This window comes from Nerophis ophidion, linkage group LG08, assembly GCF_033978795.1.
Source record: "Nerophis ophidion isolate RoL-2023_Sa linkage group LG08, RoL_Noph_v1.0, whole genome shotgun sequence".
In the NCBI taxonomy this organism is placed as follows: Eukaryota; Metazoa; Chordata; class Actinopteri; order Syngnathiformes; family Syngnathidae; genus Nerophis; species Nerophis ophidion.
The window spans coordinates 34340174-34355767 of NC_084618.1; the positions used below are offsets into that span (position 1 = coordinate 34340174).

Genomic DNA, 15594 nt, shown 5'->3' on the forward strand with positions numbered 1-15594 from the left:
TAGGTGAGCTCCATTTAGTGGTACGATCAATGGTCCTAGAATATTCAGTGTTACTGTTCAAATTTCCTTGGTTTTAATGAATATTTAGACTTGCTACACTATTGTATTTCAATGTTGGCTCAATGGTAGTACTTGGAAAGATCACTTGGTGAAGTTTGAGTCACTGCGTTAGGAGAAAAAAATTCTATATATCTTAAGCAAAATGGACAGTGCATCACAGATTAAATGTAACCTTTTAATTTTTCCCCCTCACTAATTGCAAAACTTAGATTTTTAAAATGATTACTTCCATCCATCCATTTTCTACCGCTTATTCCCTTTCGGGGTCGCGGGGGGCGCTGGCGCCTATCTCAGCTACAATCGGGCGGAAGGCAGGGTACACCCTGGACAAGTCGCCACCTCATCGCAGGGCCAACACAGATAGACAGACAACATTCACACTCACATTCACACACTAGGGCCAATCTAGTGTCGCCAATCAACCTATCCCCAGGTGCATGTCTTTGGAGGTGGGAGGAAGCCGGAGTACCCGGAGGGAACCCACTCATTCACGGGGAGAACATGCAAACTCCACACAGAAAGATCCCGAGCCTGGATTTGAACCGAGGACTGCAGGACCTTCGTATTGTGAGGCATACGCACTAACCCCTCTGCCACCGTGAAGCCCAAAAAAAAAAAATTACTTTTTTGATTTAAATTTTTTTAAATTGGCACTTATGTAGTATTTGAATTGAAGCAAAAGCTTGAGTGCTGGGAAATTAATTCACATCTCAATTGCAATTGTTATTTAATGTATTTTTAGATCATCTTTGCGTATGCGTCACGGCAAAGATGAGTTTTTGTAACATGTATTTAAAGTTTCATTAAAATCTGTATAACATACAGGTGCTGGTCATATTAGAATATCATGAAAAAGTTTTTCATTAATTCCATTTAGAAAGTCAAACTTATAGAATGTATACATTCATTTCAAACAGACTGATACATTTCAATTGTTTTTTGGCAAAAAGGAGATAACCAATGAAAACCCTAAATTCAACATCTCTGAAAATTAGAATATGGTGAAAAGGTCAGATATTGAAGACACCTGGTCCCACACTAATTAGCTCACTAACTCAAAACACCTCGAAAAGCCTTTAAATGGTCTCTCGTTTTGATTCTGTATGACACACAATCATGGGGAAGACTGCTGACTTGACAACTGTCCAAAAGATGACCATTGATACTTTAAAGAAGGAGGGCAAGACACAAAAGGTCATTGCCAAAGAGGTTGGATGTTCCCAGAGCTCTGTGTCCAAGCACATTAATAGAGAGGTGAAGGGAAGACGAAGATGTGGTAGAAAAAAAGTGTACAAGCAAGAGGGATAACCGCGCCCTGGAGAAGATAGTCAAACAAAACTGATTCAAAAATGTGGGGGAGATCCACAAAGAGTGGACTGCAGCTGGAGTCAGTGCTTCAAGAACCACCACGCACCGACGTGTGCAAGATATGGGCTTCAGCTGTCGCATTCCTTGTGTAAAGCCACTCTTGAATAAGAGACAACATCAAAAGCGTCTCGCCTGGGCTCAAGACAAAAAGGACTGGACTTCTGCTGAGTGGTCCAAAGTTATGTTTTCAGATGAAAGTAAATTTTGTATCTCCTTTGAAAATCAAGGTCCCAGAGTCTGGAGGAAGACAGGAGAGGCCCAGAATCCACGTTGCCTGAAGTCCAGTGTCAAATTTCCACAATCGGTAATGATCTGGGGTGCCATGTCATCTGCTGGTGTTGGTCCACTGTGTTTCCTGAGGTCTCGGGTCAATGCAGCAGTCTACCAGGAAGTTTTAGAACACTTTATGCTGCCTGCCGCAGACCAATTTTATGGAGGTGAAGATTTCATTTTCCAACATGACTTGGCACCTGGACACAGTACCAAATCTACCAGTACCTGGTTTAAGGAACATGGTATCCCTGTTCTTGATTGGCCTGCAAACTCACCTGACCTTAACCCCATATGGGGTATTGTGAAGCGGAAGATGCGAGATGCTAGACGCAACAATGCTGAAGAGCTGAAGGCCACTATTAAAGCGAACTTGGGCTCTCATAACACCTGAGTGCAACAGACTGGTCGACTCCATGCAAAAGGATTGCTGCAGCAATTCAGGCAAAAGGAGCTGCAACTAGGTATTGATTGCCGTACACGCTGAAACTTTCCATGTTCATACTTTTCAGTTGGCCCACATTTCTAAAAAATATTTTTTGGTACGAGTCGTAACTAATTTTCTGAGATACTGAATTTGGGATTTTCAGTAATTGTCAGTACTAATCATCAACATTTAAAGAAATAAACATTTCAAATATATCACTATGTGTGTAATGAATTGATATGTAAGTTTCAAGTTCTGAATATAATTACTGACATAAATCAACTTTTTCATGATATTCTAATAATATGAACAGCACCTGTATATCCAAATAATCACCCAAAGAATTGCAACTAAAGAACTTATTGAAATTCATCATTGTCTCAGCCTTTTCACAGTTATGTCATGCGTTCATCACCTTTTTAAGGCTAAAAAGGTCGGTTTTCCCAACTTAAGTTAATTTAGGTGAATTTTAGTATGATTATTTGAGTGGTGATATTTAACACCCGATTAAAGCAGTATGATTGAATACATCTCAGAACCACTGATTTCATTTGTCGCCTCAGGACTTGAGTTAAAGCAGCGTTTCTAAAAGTGTGGGGCGCGGCCCACTGGTGGGGAATAGAGACATGAACGGTAGGAAATTTCACTTAAACATTTTTTTTTTAAATTATATTCTTAGCCCCAGGAGGAGTTAAAGTACCTAGGAGTCTTGTTCACGAGTGGGGGAAGAGTGGATCGTGAGATCGACGGGCGGATCGGTGCGGTGTCTTCAGTAATGCGGACTTTGTACCGATTCGTTGTGGTGAAGAAGGAGCTAAGCCGGAAGGCAAAGCTCTCAATTTACCGATCGATCTGCGTTCCCATCCTCACCTATGGTCATGAGCTTTGGGTCATGACCGAAAGGATAAGATCACGGGTACAAACGACCGAAATAAGTTTCCTCCGCCGTGTGGCGGCGCTCTCCTTTAGAGATAGGGTGACAAGCTTTGTCATCCGGGAGGAACTCAAAGTAAAGCCGCTGCTCCTCCACATCGAGAGGAGCCAGATGAGGTGGTTCGGGCATGTGGTCAGGATGCCCCCGAACGCCTCCCGAGGAAGATGTGTAGGGCACGTTCAACCGGTAGGAGGCCACGGAGAAGACTATGTCTCTCGGCTGGCCTGGGAATGCCTGGGGATCTCCCGGGAAGAGCTAGGCAAAGTGGCTGGGGAGAGGGAAGTCTGGGCTTCCCTGCTTAGGCTGCTGCCCCCGCGACCCGACCTCGGATAAGCGGAAGAAGATGGATGGATACTTAGATTTTTTTTAAAATTTTTACTATGCTTTCATTTTCTATACTCAATGTAAATCACTTCGTGATTCTGTCTGTGAAATCCGCTATATAAATAAATGTAAATTACTTTTTTTTCCTGCAGGCTTTAAATTTGGAGGTTGCAGCGAAAGTTTGACAGACATAGCAACAGTAACTAATGGGAGCGGGGCTAAGCGGAACAAACTTTAGCGCGGATGGGTAGCAGGCTAATGTGTGGACCACAATTACACAAAATGGATAAACCTCAAAGGTCGTCGAGCCAGAGCCAACGCCTGCAGAGAAACAAAAATCTGACGGGCCTAATCAACCGAAAAGAAAATATGAAGGTTATCTTGCTCTTGGATTCACGGCAGTGGTGGTGGGGGCAGAGGAGAGATCCCTGTGTGTTCTGTGTCTAAAACAGCTAGCAGCAGACAGCATGAGACCCAACAAATTAAAGAGACACCTCAAGACCCCACACCCCAATCACGTCAATAAGCCACTTGATTTCTTTCAAAGAAAACTAGCAGATTACCGTCAACAGGAGAAGCGCATTGTAAAAGCTGCATCAGCACACATAACGCTCAAATGGCTTCATATAGAGTGGCAAACAGAATTGCACAATACAGAAAACCACACACGATTGCTGAGCAGCTCATTCTTTCCGCTTCAATAAACATGGTGTCAGTCATGCTTGACGAGACAAGCGCAGCAAAATTAACAGCTGTCCCACTGTCAAACGAGTTGCGAGACGTACATGCGACATTGCAAGTGATCTTGAGGAACAACTCGTAGACAAATTAAAAGAAAGTTGTTTTGCTTTACAAGTGGACGAAGCTACAGACAGCAATAAAGACTGCCTGTTCATCGCATACGTCCGCTTTGTGAATGGCGAGTCACTGTGCGAGGAAATGCATAGCTCCTCTTTTTTATTTTGCAAAGATTGCTAAGTGGCACTTTTATTTTCTTTATTATGGAACTTGATGCAAGTTATAACACTTTTGTTTTATTTATTATTGAACTTGATGCAAGTTATTTTATTTATTATTAAACTTGATGCAAGTTATACCACAGCTGCATAGTTTTTTTTATTTATCATTGAAATTTATGTTATTTTATGTTATTGAGTTTGAATGTTTACAACTTGATGTTCAATAAATGTGAAAATGTTAAGCTTGGCATTAGCGTTCGGTTGGGGCGATGGGGGCAGGTGGGGCTTGAAAACTCCGCTCCCTTGTCCAAAGTGGGGGATGACAAAAATAGTTTGAGAACCACCGAGTTAAAGTATTATACTTGTAACGCAATATGTGTTCATACACATACCACAAACCAGATTTCCGTTCATGGTTTTACTTGGGACCTTCCCTTCTAATTAGATCTCACAACTGCAGTTGTCATTTTTTCCACTGGATGGAAATGTTGCCAACCGTACTCATGGTTGGAAACATTTCTTGCAGCGCAGGTTTTAACTTTATTGTAAGTGGGGTCCTGAAAACTTGGAAATCAGTTTGATTTCTAGTACTCTTATTGCTGTCTAAACACTTCACAGTTTGTTTGGAATCACTGTCCAAGTAGGCCCTTCTCACATTTTGAATCATACTATGAATTGATTAACGTGGACCCCGACTTAAACAAGTTGAAAAACTTATTCGGGTGTTACCATTTAGTGATCAATTGTACGGAATATGTACTATATTGTGCAATCTACTAATAAAAGTATCAATCAATCAATCAATTGAGTTAGAATTGTCCAACACCAGATCAGAATGTCCACTTGCGTGGTGTAGATCAGTGGTTCTCAACCTTTTTTCAGTGATGTACCCTGTGAACTTTTTTTTAATTCAAGTATCCCCTAATCAGAGCAAAGCATTTTTGGTTGAAAAAAGGAGATAAAGAAGTAAAATACAGTACTATGTCATCAGTTTCTGATTTAATAAATTGTATAACAGTGCAAAATATTGCTCATTTGTAGTGGTCTTCCTTGAACGATTTGGAAAAAAAGATATAAAAATAACAAAATGTTGTGGAAAAATAAACAAGTGATTCAATTATAAATAAAGATTTCTTCACATGGAAGTAATCATCAACTTAAAGTGCCCTCTTTGGGGATTGTAATAGAGATCCATCTGGATTCATGAACTTAATTCTAAAAATGTCTTCACAAAAAAAGAAATTTTTAATATTAATATTTATGGAACATGTCCACAAAAAAACTGCTGTCAACACTGAATATTGCATTGTTGCATTTTTTTTCACTGTTTATGAACTTACATTCAAATTTTGTCAAAGTATTATTCAATAAATATATTTATAAAGGATTTTTGAATTGTTGCTATCCATCCATCCATCCATTTTCTACCCCTTATTCCCGTTGGGGTCGCGGGGGGCGCTGGTGCCTATCTCAGCTACAATCAGGTGGAAGGCAGTGTTCACCCTGGACAAGTCGTCATCTTTCACAGTGAATTGTTGGTATTTTTAGAATATTTTTTTTGAAATCTCACATACCCCTTAGAATACCTTCAAGAACCCCCAGGGTTACGCGTACCCCCGTTGTAGAACCACTGGTGTAGACAAGATGATCACTGAAATTTGAGTGTATTGTATTGTTTCCTTGTGCTGTCATGAGTTCTTCACGAGTGGAAAAAGTGAGAGTATTTCCATTTGGCAACACACTACTCTGCCAATAGGAAGTTGCAACACAGTTGAGCTACATCTCGCAATATTATGTTGTAGAGCTGCACGGTTGAAGTTATGCTTTGCAGATAACTACAATGTGTCCTCGAAGGGAAGATGCCTGAACTTGCTCTAAAACCAAACTTATTCACTGGTTCGTGTTCTACTCTGAATTTGCTGCAGGGGAAAGGCCACAAGCCTGTGTGAGTCAAGTAATGCTCCCCGACTGATAGGGGAACATTATCACCAGACCTGTGTAAGCGTCAATATATACCTTGATGTTGCAGAAAAAAGACCATATATTTTTTTTAACCGGTTTCCGAACTCTAAATGGGTGAATTTTGGCGGATTAAACGCCTTTCTGTTTAGCCCTCTTGAAGCGATGATGTCAGAACATGACGTAGCCTAGGTAAGAAAGCCACCATTTTAATTTTCTCAAACACATTACAAACACCGGGTTTCAGCTCGGTTAGTTTCCGGTTTTTCGACTATTTTTTGGAACCTTGGAGACATCATGCGTCATCAGTGTGTTGTCGGAGGGTGTAACAACACTAACAGGGAGGGATTCAGGTTGCACCACTGGCCCGAAGATGCGAAAGTGGCAAGAAATCTTCCGCCAAACCCCCATTGAATGTGCCGGAGTCTCTGCACATTTTACCGGCGATGACAGACATGGCACAGAGATGTATGTATAACCTGCAGACGCATTTGCAACGATAAAGTCAACGAAATCCCAAAGGTGAGTTCTGTTGATGTTGTTGACTTATGTGCTAATCAGACATATTTGGTCGCGGCGTGACTGCCAGCTAATCGATGCTAACATGCTATTTAGGCTAGCTGTATGTACATTTGCAACTATATTACGTTTCCTTCCACCCACATTTAATGCGAAAAAAACACTTACCAATCGACGGATTTAAGTTGCTCCAGTGTCACAAGATGCGAAAGTCCTGATCGTTTGGTCTGCACATTTTACCGGCGATGCTAACGCAGCTATTCGGCCATGCTATGGCTATGAATAGCGTCAATAGCTATTCGCTCAATAGCTTCAGTTTCTTCTTCAATACTTTCATACTCCAATCATCCGTTTCAATACATGCATAATCTGTTGAATCGCTTAAGCCGCTGAAATCCGAGTCTGAATCCGAGCTATTGTCGCTATATCTTGCTGTGCTATTCGCCATTGTTTGTTTACATTGGTAGCACTGTGTGATGTCACAGGAAAATGAACAGTGGCTTCAAGAGAGCGAAAATAAGGCACTTAAAGCTTTTTTTAGGGATATTCCGGGACCGGTAAAATCTTGAAAAAAACTTCAAAGAATACAACAAGCCACTGGGAACTGATTTTTATTGTTTTTAAACCTTTTGAAATTGTGATAATGTTCCCCTTTAAGTCCTCCCCAATAGATTAAATAATGATGTCTTTATGCCCTTAAGCAAGGTAAATGGTCCACACTGTCATTTGTCCGTATGCATCAAATGCAAATTCTGTGTAATAGCTTTTTTATCAATCCGGGTGATGCTAGTGTTGCAATGGGGGATGCCCTTTTAGCTACAAACGTGTGACTAAGAGGGGTGAGACTGAGAGGAACAGCCTCCCTGAAGCACACCTATGTGGTTCATCTCATCTCATCTCTTGCTCTGGTTTCTTGCTATTTGTGGTTCTTGTGGCCTCATTAGGCTGCGACCCTAAAACTTCATCCATTGGAGAATTCTTAGGGATGACACGCGGCACCTGCGATGAGGTGGCGACTTGTCCAGGGTGTACTCCGCCTTCCGCCCGATTGTAGCTGAGATAGGCACCAGCGACCCCCGTGATCCCAAAGGGAATAAGCGGTAGAATGGATGGATGGATGGAGACTCGGCACCTCAAAAAAATGATTGCCATGGTTCCCGGCTGGACAAAGGTGAATGGCAGCCTGCCAAACCCTAACTCTAAAAGATAGGGTGATTAGCTCAAAGTCGGGCCAAGTTTCTCCTTCACATCAATTGAAGTGGCTTTGGCATCAAGTTCTGAAGCCTCATGGTGAAGTGGTCTAGGTATGTACTGGTATAATCAAGAGAAGGATAGATCTAGAACACACAGGATAGTGATGGGATCGGCAGTTCTTTTGACTGTACTGAATCATGAGAATCAGTTCCTAAAATTGATTTGTTCAAAGAACTTGTTCACCGAATCACTTCTGCAGCAGCAGTTCTGTGTGCAGGTTGGCGAATCATGAGTCAGTCAGTAACAGCTTCCCCAGCTGCAGGTCTCGGTGTGTGTCAGTTTCCGAACAACCCAAGCCCTCAGCACCCAATGAACGACGCGCACAGTGACTGAACGAAAGCCTCAATGTGACGTCATCCTCCGCGACACAGTCAATTCTCTGTGTCAGTAGGTCTGCGAATCGCGAGTCCTGATTCTGAATGAGTGAGTGAGTGTAGCGCGAACGTGATTCACAACCAGTCAGTTCTTGTAGCTTCGTGAAGCGAGCCTGAATCACTCAGCTACAGTCTGTGGGCCAGAGGGCGACGGACGTGAATCGCTCTCTGCAAAAACAAATATTAAATTAAGAAACCCTTAAAAAATGCCAACCTAAAAACTAAATGTTCTGTAGCAAAGAAAATGTAAACTTAAATAGGCAAACAAAAAGAAAATAAATACCTTCAAAATAAAACAAATAAATTAAGACCCAGAAGTGCCGACATAAAAACTAAATGTTCTGTAGCCTACATTTAAAAATATAACAAAGAAAATATCAACTTAAATGTGCAAACAAAAAGAAAATAAATACGCTACCTTATATGTCTAGCATTAAAAGATTACAGTTGGTACAAAATGCGTCTGCTAGACTTTTGACAAGAACAAGAAAGTTTCATCACATTACGCCTATACTGGCTCACCTGCACTGGCTTCCTGTGCACTTAAGATGTGACTTTAAGGTTTTACTACTTACGTATAAAATACTACACGGTCTGCCTCCAGCCTATCTTGCCGACTGTATTGTACCATATGTCCCGGCAAGAAATCTGCGTTCAAAGGACTCCGGCTTATTTGTGATTCCCAGAGCCCAAAAAAAGTCTGCGGGCTATAGAGCGTTTTCTGTTCGGGCTCCAGTACTCTGGAATGCCAACCCGGTAACAGTTCGAGATGCCACCTCAGTAGAAGCATTTAAGTCTCATCTTAAAACTCATTTGTATACTCTAGCCTTCAAATAGACTCTCTTTTTGGACCAGTTGATCTGCCGTTTCTTTTCTTTTTCTCCTATGTCCCACTCTCCCTTGTGGAGGGGGTCCAGGCCGATGTCCATGGATGAAGTTCTGGCTGTCCAGAGTCGGGACCCAGGATGGACCGCTCGCCTGTGTATCGGCTGGGGACATCTCTGCGCTGCTGATCCGCCTCCGCTTGGGATGGTTTCCTGCTGGCTCCGCTGTGGACGGGACTCTCGCTGCTGTGTTGGATCCGCTTTGGACTGGACTCTCGCGGCTGTGTTGGATCCACTATGGACTGAACTTTTCACAGTATCATGTTAGACACGCTTGACATCCATTGCTTTCGGTCCCCTAGTCATCATTGTCACCGACGTCCCACTGGGTGTGAGTTTTCCTTGCCCTTATGTGGGCCTACCGAGAATGTCGTAGTGGTTTGTGCAGCCCTTTGAGACACTAGTGATTTAGGGCTATATAAATGAGGATTGATTGATTGAAATAAAACAAAACAAATATTAAACCACTAAACTAAAATTTCTGTATCTTACATTTAAAAATATAAAAATGGAAATATCAACTTAAATATGCAATAAAAATGTTATGTGTTGAGATAATGGGGACGGGGTGCGTGTGTGTTTGTTTTCACGTGGCTTGAGTCAACATTAGCCGTTGGCTTGGAGAATGAATGGAGAACGGATGCCAATGGCATGAAACATATCCCCGCGACGGGAGGAGAATCACTTGCGGCATTGGGCCAAGCAGAGCAGAGAGCGAGTGATTCGTGTCGTTAATCCGCGGTGAACGAATCGTTTGCTCAGTCCCTCCCCCCGTCCCCATGATGGCTGGCTGCGTCCTTCGCCGACGTCGAGGGTTCTGTGAGTCTCAGAATGCGCCAGTTCCACTCATACCGGCGGAGCTCAACTGAACTGAGAACGGAACGAATCAGTTCATGAAGTCATTCGGTTCCGTACGTTCACTCAAAAGATTTGTTCATTTGAACGAATCGTACACGAACGACACAACACTAACACAAGATTGTCTTACAAATAGCCTAAGAACCCCTTGGTGTTCCCCTGCTGGAACCTGAGGAGGTAGGTGAGTCTTTCTTGCATTGATTGTATTTTGAGTCAGAGCTCTGAATGTGTACGTGAACGTAACGACCAACTTGAATTTCATGTGTACGATATGCACAATTGCACCTCAGTTGGCATCAATGCTGGACTTTCTTGGAAAGCGTACACATTGGCAGTAATGGACAGACGAGCGACTGGGCATTCCATTCTTCGGTGTTCTTTATTTGTCCCACAACCCTTCACCTAGTTCACAAACACCTGTTGTGTCCATTACAGCCAGGGGAGGCCCTGCTGTGTTTGGGTTTCAGCGTCACAGGTCACAAACAAACATGACAAATGCTGCTTCTGCATTGTTCCCACATGACACTTCAGAACAAGAATGCAACGAATGATGGTCTTTTTTTGTCAGCATCATGCTAATACTTTGTATACAAATCCACCATAAACAAAACTGCACACCTGGAGGAATTTTCCTCCCCAAAAGTGTCATGCCTCATCCAATTTCTGGACTTGTTACCCGGGGACACAGTTAATCCCTGTTGCTGAAGTGAGGTTTATCTTGCATCCAAACACAGTAGGCCGACACATAGATGTAAACACAAGAACCTCAGTAGAAAGCTCAATTAAACCAGTTTTTATCAAAGCATGAGCTAATCATAGCTCATGTGGCTCAGACGGTACCGCAGCCGTGCCAACAACTTAAAAGGTTTCAGTTTCGATTCCAGCTTCCATCATTCTCGTCACTGCCGATGTGTCCTTGGGCAAGTCACTTCCCCCAGTGCCCCTCACACTGGTGCATGAAAATTTAGTGGCCAAAGGACAGCTTTGGCTACGAATGTAGCTTACCACCACTAAGTGTTAATGTGGAGTGAATGATGGGTCCCCAGTTCTCTGTTAAGCGCTTTTAAGGGTCCAAGCGCTATATAAATCTAATCCATTGTTATTAACAATTAAACCACAAACACTTTATATGTAAGCAGACAGAGAGCAGCATATGTCATGAACAATTCAGAAAATTACAACAGTTTGCAAGCTAACACTAGTTTCCCCAATGTGGGATGAGTAAAGTCCATCTTGTCCTAACACTCACACGCGGTTGGGAGAGGGGCCGTGCCAGCAACCTGAGGGTTTCCTGGTTCAATCCTTACCTTCTACCACTAGCAACCTCGTCACGTCTGTTGTGTCCTTGAGCAAGACACTTCACCCTTGCTCTCAATGGGTCGTGGTTAGGGCCTTGCATGGCAGCTCCCGCCATCAGTGTGTGTGAATGTAAAAATAGTGTCAGAAGCTTTGAAAATAGAAAAGCGCTATACAAGTACAACCCATATTGAGACTGAAAGAAAAGAGATCGAGAAAATAGTATTTTTTCAAAATGTCTTTTATTATAAAAACCCATAGGGTTCCATAGAAAAATACAAGTGTCATAAATGCTTTACAAACATTATTTACAAATCAGTCTTGGCTTTTACATCCTGAGAGCTCGCTGTGAAGCACACATCAAAATCAGGTAACATTTTGTCAATCCCTCATGCAAATAAATGTGTTTTGTGAAGAATTTGGCAAGTAGAATCGTTAAAAGAAGATGTTTCAGAGCTCATATTTGGCGCTGACGGGCTATCGAAAAGTGCTTAGTTGTATTTGCAAAACAACAGGAAATTCCACACCTGATAAAACGCGCTTCTAGGCAGTAGTACAGCAAAATGTATCAACAAAGTGCAACAAACTTTTAAGACGGGGGTGTCCAAAGTGCAGCCTGGTAGGAGCACATTTATTGAGATATTACAATCATTCACTTTGCTATTTGCAACATGAAGATAAAACATGGTCCGGTTTGTTCAGTTAGCTTAAAATAAAAATTGACCTACATTATATTGGTTTTAGCATCTTTAAAAAGCCACCCCATCTTTTAGTTCTTGGCATGGACACCCCCGCTTTAAGTACAAACCATACTTGTTCCAACAACAAAAGTTGAATATATGTTTATGAGAACAAAGATATAATAAGGTTTTTTCAGGGCGTCAGGATTTTTCTTTCCAAAGAAACACTCTTGTTAAATCAAAGAAAAAAACTTCATCCCTGGAATGACAAGGCACGGGAAGGAAATACTTCTTCCCGAAAATCCAACAGCAGACTGCAAAGAAGCGATAAAGTGACAGCAAACGGAGCTAATCAAACAGGGCACACTCGGCGACTCCTGTCTGCAGGCTCGGCAGCGGCCTGGAACGTTCAGTGACGGAGGACTCAGGCGGGGTGAAGTGCAGAAACCGCTGACACCACTGGACATTTTCTTGCCAGTGACCACCTTAATTAGAACTTCCTTCTCTCAGCTGAAGCGTCTGTTTAGAAGAATGCGGCAGCGAAAACGCCGCCTCAGCACACTGGCATCATCTGAGCGCCGACAGTGAAGTCCTCATCAGACTGCAAAAAATGAAGACTTGGCCTTAGAGATGCAAGTTTATGAGATTAATAAACTACAACTCATGTTGACATAAACCAACCCATTTTTCATAAAAATTGCACGTGTTTTATGTTGCCCATGTAAGCGAGTGTTTGGGAATAAGATCAGTGGACCAGGACCCTAATACATACCTCCTTGTACGCAGGAGGTGGGGGGAAGCAGAACGCCGGCGTGTTCATGAAGATGGGGCTTTCATCGCCGTCAAAATCATCAAGGAGGCGCGTGTGCGGCTGCTCCATGCGGAAGTCGCTGGTGATGTCGCAGTAGCTGGGGGGCTCGGACGGCATGCGGAGGGACAACCAACTCTGGGAACCCTCCTGGCTGCTTACGCTGTTGCTACGGCTACCCAGACCTGGAGTCCCAATGACCAGGGGAAGCTCCAGGATCAGCTTCTCGCTCCCGGGGATGTGGACATAGATCTGAAACATCATAAATGACACATAAATTATTGGCATCATTAAGATTTGCACCTTGAACTGGAAGAGATGCAATACTCAGATGCAACCAGAAGAGGCACTACTCAACCAAGTCAAGAAATACAGAAAATAATTAACCCAAAATCTCTTAAACAATTTTGAGTACATTGTAGGCATTTAAGCACTAAACGATTCTAACAAGCACTCAAGTATGGTGACTCCCTAAAGCTTACCATTAAAGCGTACTCCACTCGGATGATCTTGCAGCTCAGCATTGAAGGTTTGATCTTCGGCACGCGGATGGTTTTCCCCTGCCAGGCGTCGCACATCCCGGAAATGATGTGGTTTCCCCGCACAGACGACAGCTTCTCGCGGATGACCTTGGTTCGATCGTTGGCCTGGTATGTGTGCTTGGCGATGATGGCGGCCTTTGGCACCACAATGCGAGAACACGTGTTCTCGAACTTTGCGTTGATGCAGATGTCTTCGCCCTCGCAGAAGCCGCGACGGTCAATTTTGACATTGAGTGACACCTGGCCGTCCGGGATGAACATGCACGTAACCTTCTTCTCTTTCAGACCCCCAGCAGGCGACTGTGAACACACATGCGGGTCAACATGGTGCTTATGCTCAACATGGTGATGTCATTGTTTAGTGGGCTCACCAGTAGCTCTGGTGTGTTGACATCCAGAGGTTCTTCAACTTCAAAGTGTTTCTTACACTCAAGGACAGGCTGCCGTGGTCTCTCCAACATGGCTTTCACGTAGTAGTGAACATACCCAAATTTACCCTTATAGGAAGACACCAGCGTCCTGTAACAACAAAGGCGCACACATTACATTACAACCCTTTTGCTACACACAACTAAATATCAAGATATATTATCAAATTTCTTGTGTGTTAACATACTTGTCTGATAAAGCTGATTCTGATACTCACCCTTGCTGTGGGAGCTCAAACCCAAAGAAATATTCGTATTTTTTGCCTGGCCTCAGAACTACAGCGCCATCTGTGTCTGGAAAGAAGAAAATGCAACAGTTCAACACAAAATAGAGGAATTATCCTTGTCCCGATTCTATGAGCAATAACAGACTTCCTATTTAGAGGTTTCATTTGACTACATGGTGACCAAAGTTTAGATATGGGACTATTTTTTTTTATCCATAGCTAGGATACTTTACCAGTTTACTACAGAGTCTACCAAATTTAAAACACACAACAAACCGGAAATGGCCCAAACTATTCAGAATGGCCGACGACCATGCATAATGATTACATTGTCAAGAGAAACTTTTTTTTTTAAACCAAAATCCCCAAAAAGTGAGTTTGTTTCCTAGATTTTGATAACAACATTGGTAAGAAAAAACACACAATTGACAAACAAAAAAAGTATTGTCTTTATGTGCTCAATGGCGCAAAGTTCACTAAAATCGTCAGTTTAATCGTATACATTTGCCTTTCCTGTCAAACCGGTATTTTGAAAGGATGCCAGAAGTGGACCAGTGAGTTTTTTGACGTTAAACACAAAAAACAAGTAATATAGAAGGAACGTTATAACAAAGGTGGTTAACAGCTGCTGTGCATACCTGTTGGCTGGTCGTTGAGCTGCAAAACAGCTTCATGTCGGAGGTATTCCGCCTCTTGCTTACATCTTTGTTTCCCTTTGGCGTATCCCACTTTGGCGCAGCCCAAAGCCAGCAATTTGACGGCGGACACTCGCATGACGTCGTTCACTTCCACTTCTACGCGGCCGGACACTATGTCCCCGCCGCAGTAAAAGGTCTTGGCGGGGTCCGTGAAGACAACCTGAAATGTTTTCGCTTTCTTCATCATTGCAACCATGGCTGCGTGCTGTTGGTAAAACTCTTGAGTAAGTTAATGAGTGTCTACTCTTCACCGTACTGTCTGTTCTGTGTTACCAATCGTCTATACTTGGTGTAAACAACCCACGTAGTTTTGTCAACGCCAGCCCCAGCAGGCCACGCGCAGAGAGCATGTAAACGCGTGCACAGCGCTGTGATTGGCTGAAAAAGCTTGTTTTTGGGCGGCTTAGCCAATCAGCGCCCAGTGTATACGCGTGGACAGTGCATGCTCAAGAGCGTAGAGCGCATGCTCAGCTCAAGTTGAACAGGAAGTAGACCCACATTTCCTTTCTCGGAATTGAACAGATAGTACAGACGCCGACGTCTATGACACTTCACAAACATGTACTTTATACTTCTTTTATAATCAACTGTGTCTTGTCCTTTCTTCGTACGAATGGTTTTTGAGGAGTATGTCGTCTGCGCTAAAATGTTCACTTTGTACTCCAAAACATGGATAGCTAGTTAACCAATAGTTAATACCAAATCCATTTTAGTCAAGTCATGCT

The 15594-nt window shown here is 42.8% G+C and overlaps 1 protein-coding gene and 1 long non-coding RNA gene across 2 annotated transcripts; one reads left to right on the forward strand and one right to left on the reverse strand.

Annotated features, from left to right (window-relative positions):
* Positions 1-6108: 6108 nt before the first annotated feature.
* On the forward strand, positions 6109-9890 carry LOC133557680 (uncharacterized). Its single transcript, XR_009807828.1, has 2 exons — positions 6109-6823; positions 9357-9890. It is a non-coding gene; the product is annotated as an uncharacterized LOC133557680 (long non-coding RNA).
* A 1819-nt stretch (positions 9891-11709) lies between these two features.
* On the reverse strand, positions 11710-15169 carry txnipa (thioredoxin interacting protein a). The gene is made up of 6 exons (XM_061908361.1): positions 14810-15169; positions 14163-14238; positions 13888-14035; positions 13457-13816; positions 12939-13226; positions 11710-12767 (listed from the first exon to the last, which is right to left on the reverse strand). Exons 1-6 carry the CDS (start codon positions 15063-15065, stop codon positions 12720-12722), a joined length of 1176 nt encoding a protein of 391 aa, XP_061764345.1. The 5' UTR covers positions 15066-15169; the 3' UTR covers positions 11710-12719.
* Positions 15170-15594: the final 425 nt, after the last annotated feature.

Excerpts from the sequence above, each read along its gene's own strand:
- txnipa (XM_061908361.1), bottom strand. The coding sequence starts at position 15,065 with ATGGTTGCAATGATGAAGAAAGCGAAAACATTTCAGGTTGTCTTCACG. Across the intron at positions 14,239-14,809 it reads GCTCAACGACCAGCCAACAG|ACACAGATGGCGCTGTAGTT; the intron begins GTATGCACAGCA and ends TCTTCTTTCCAG. Across the intron at positions 14,036-14,162 it reads TTTGAGCTCCCACAGCAAGG|GACGCTGGTGTCTTCCTATA; the intron begins GTGAGTATCAGA and ends TTGTTGTTACAG.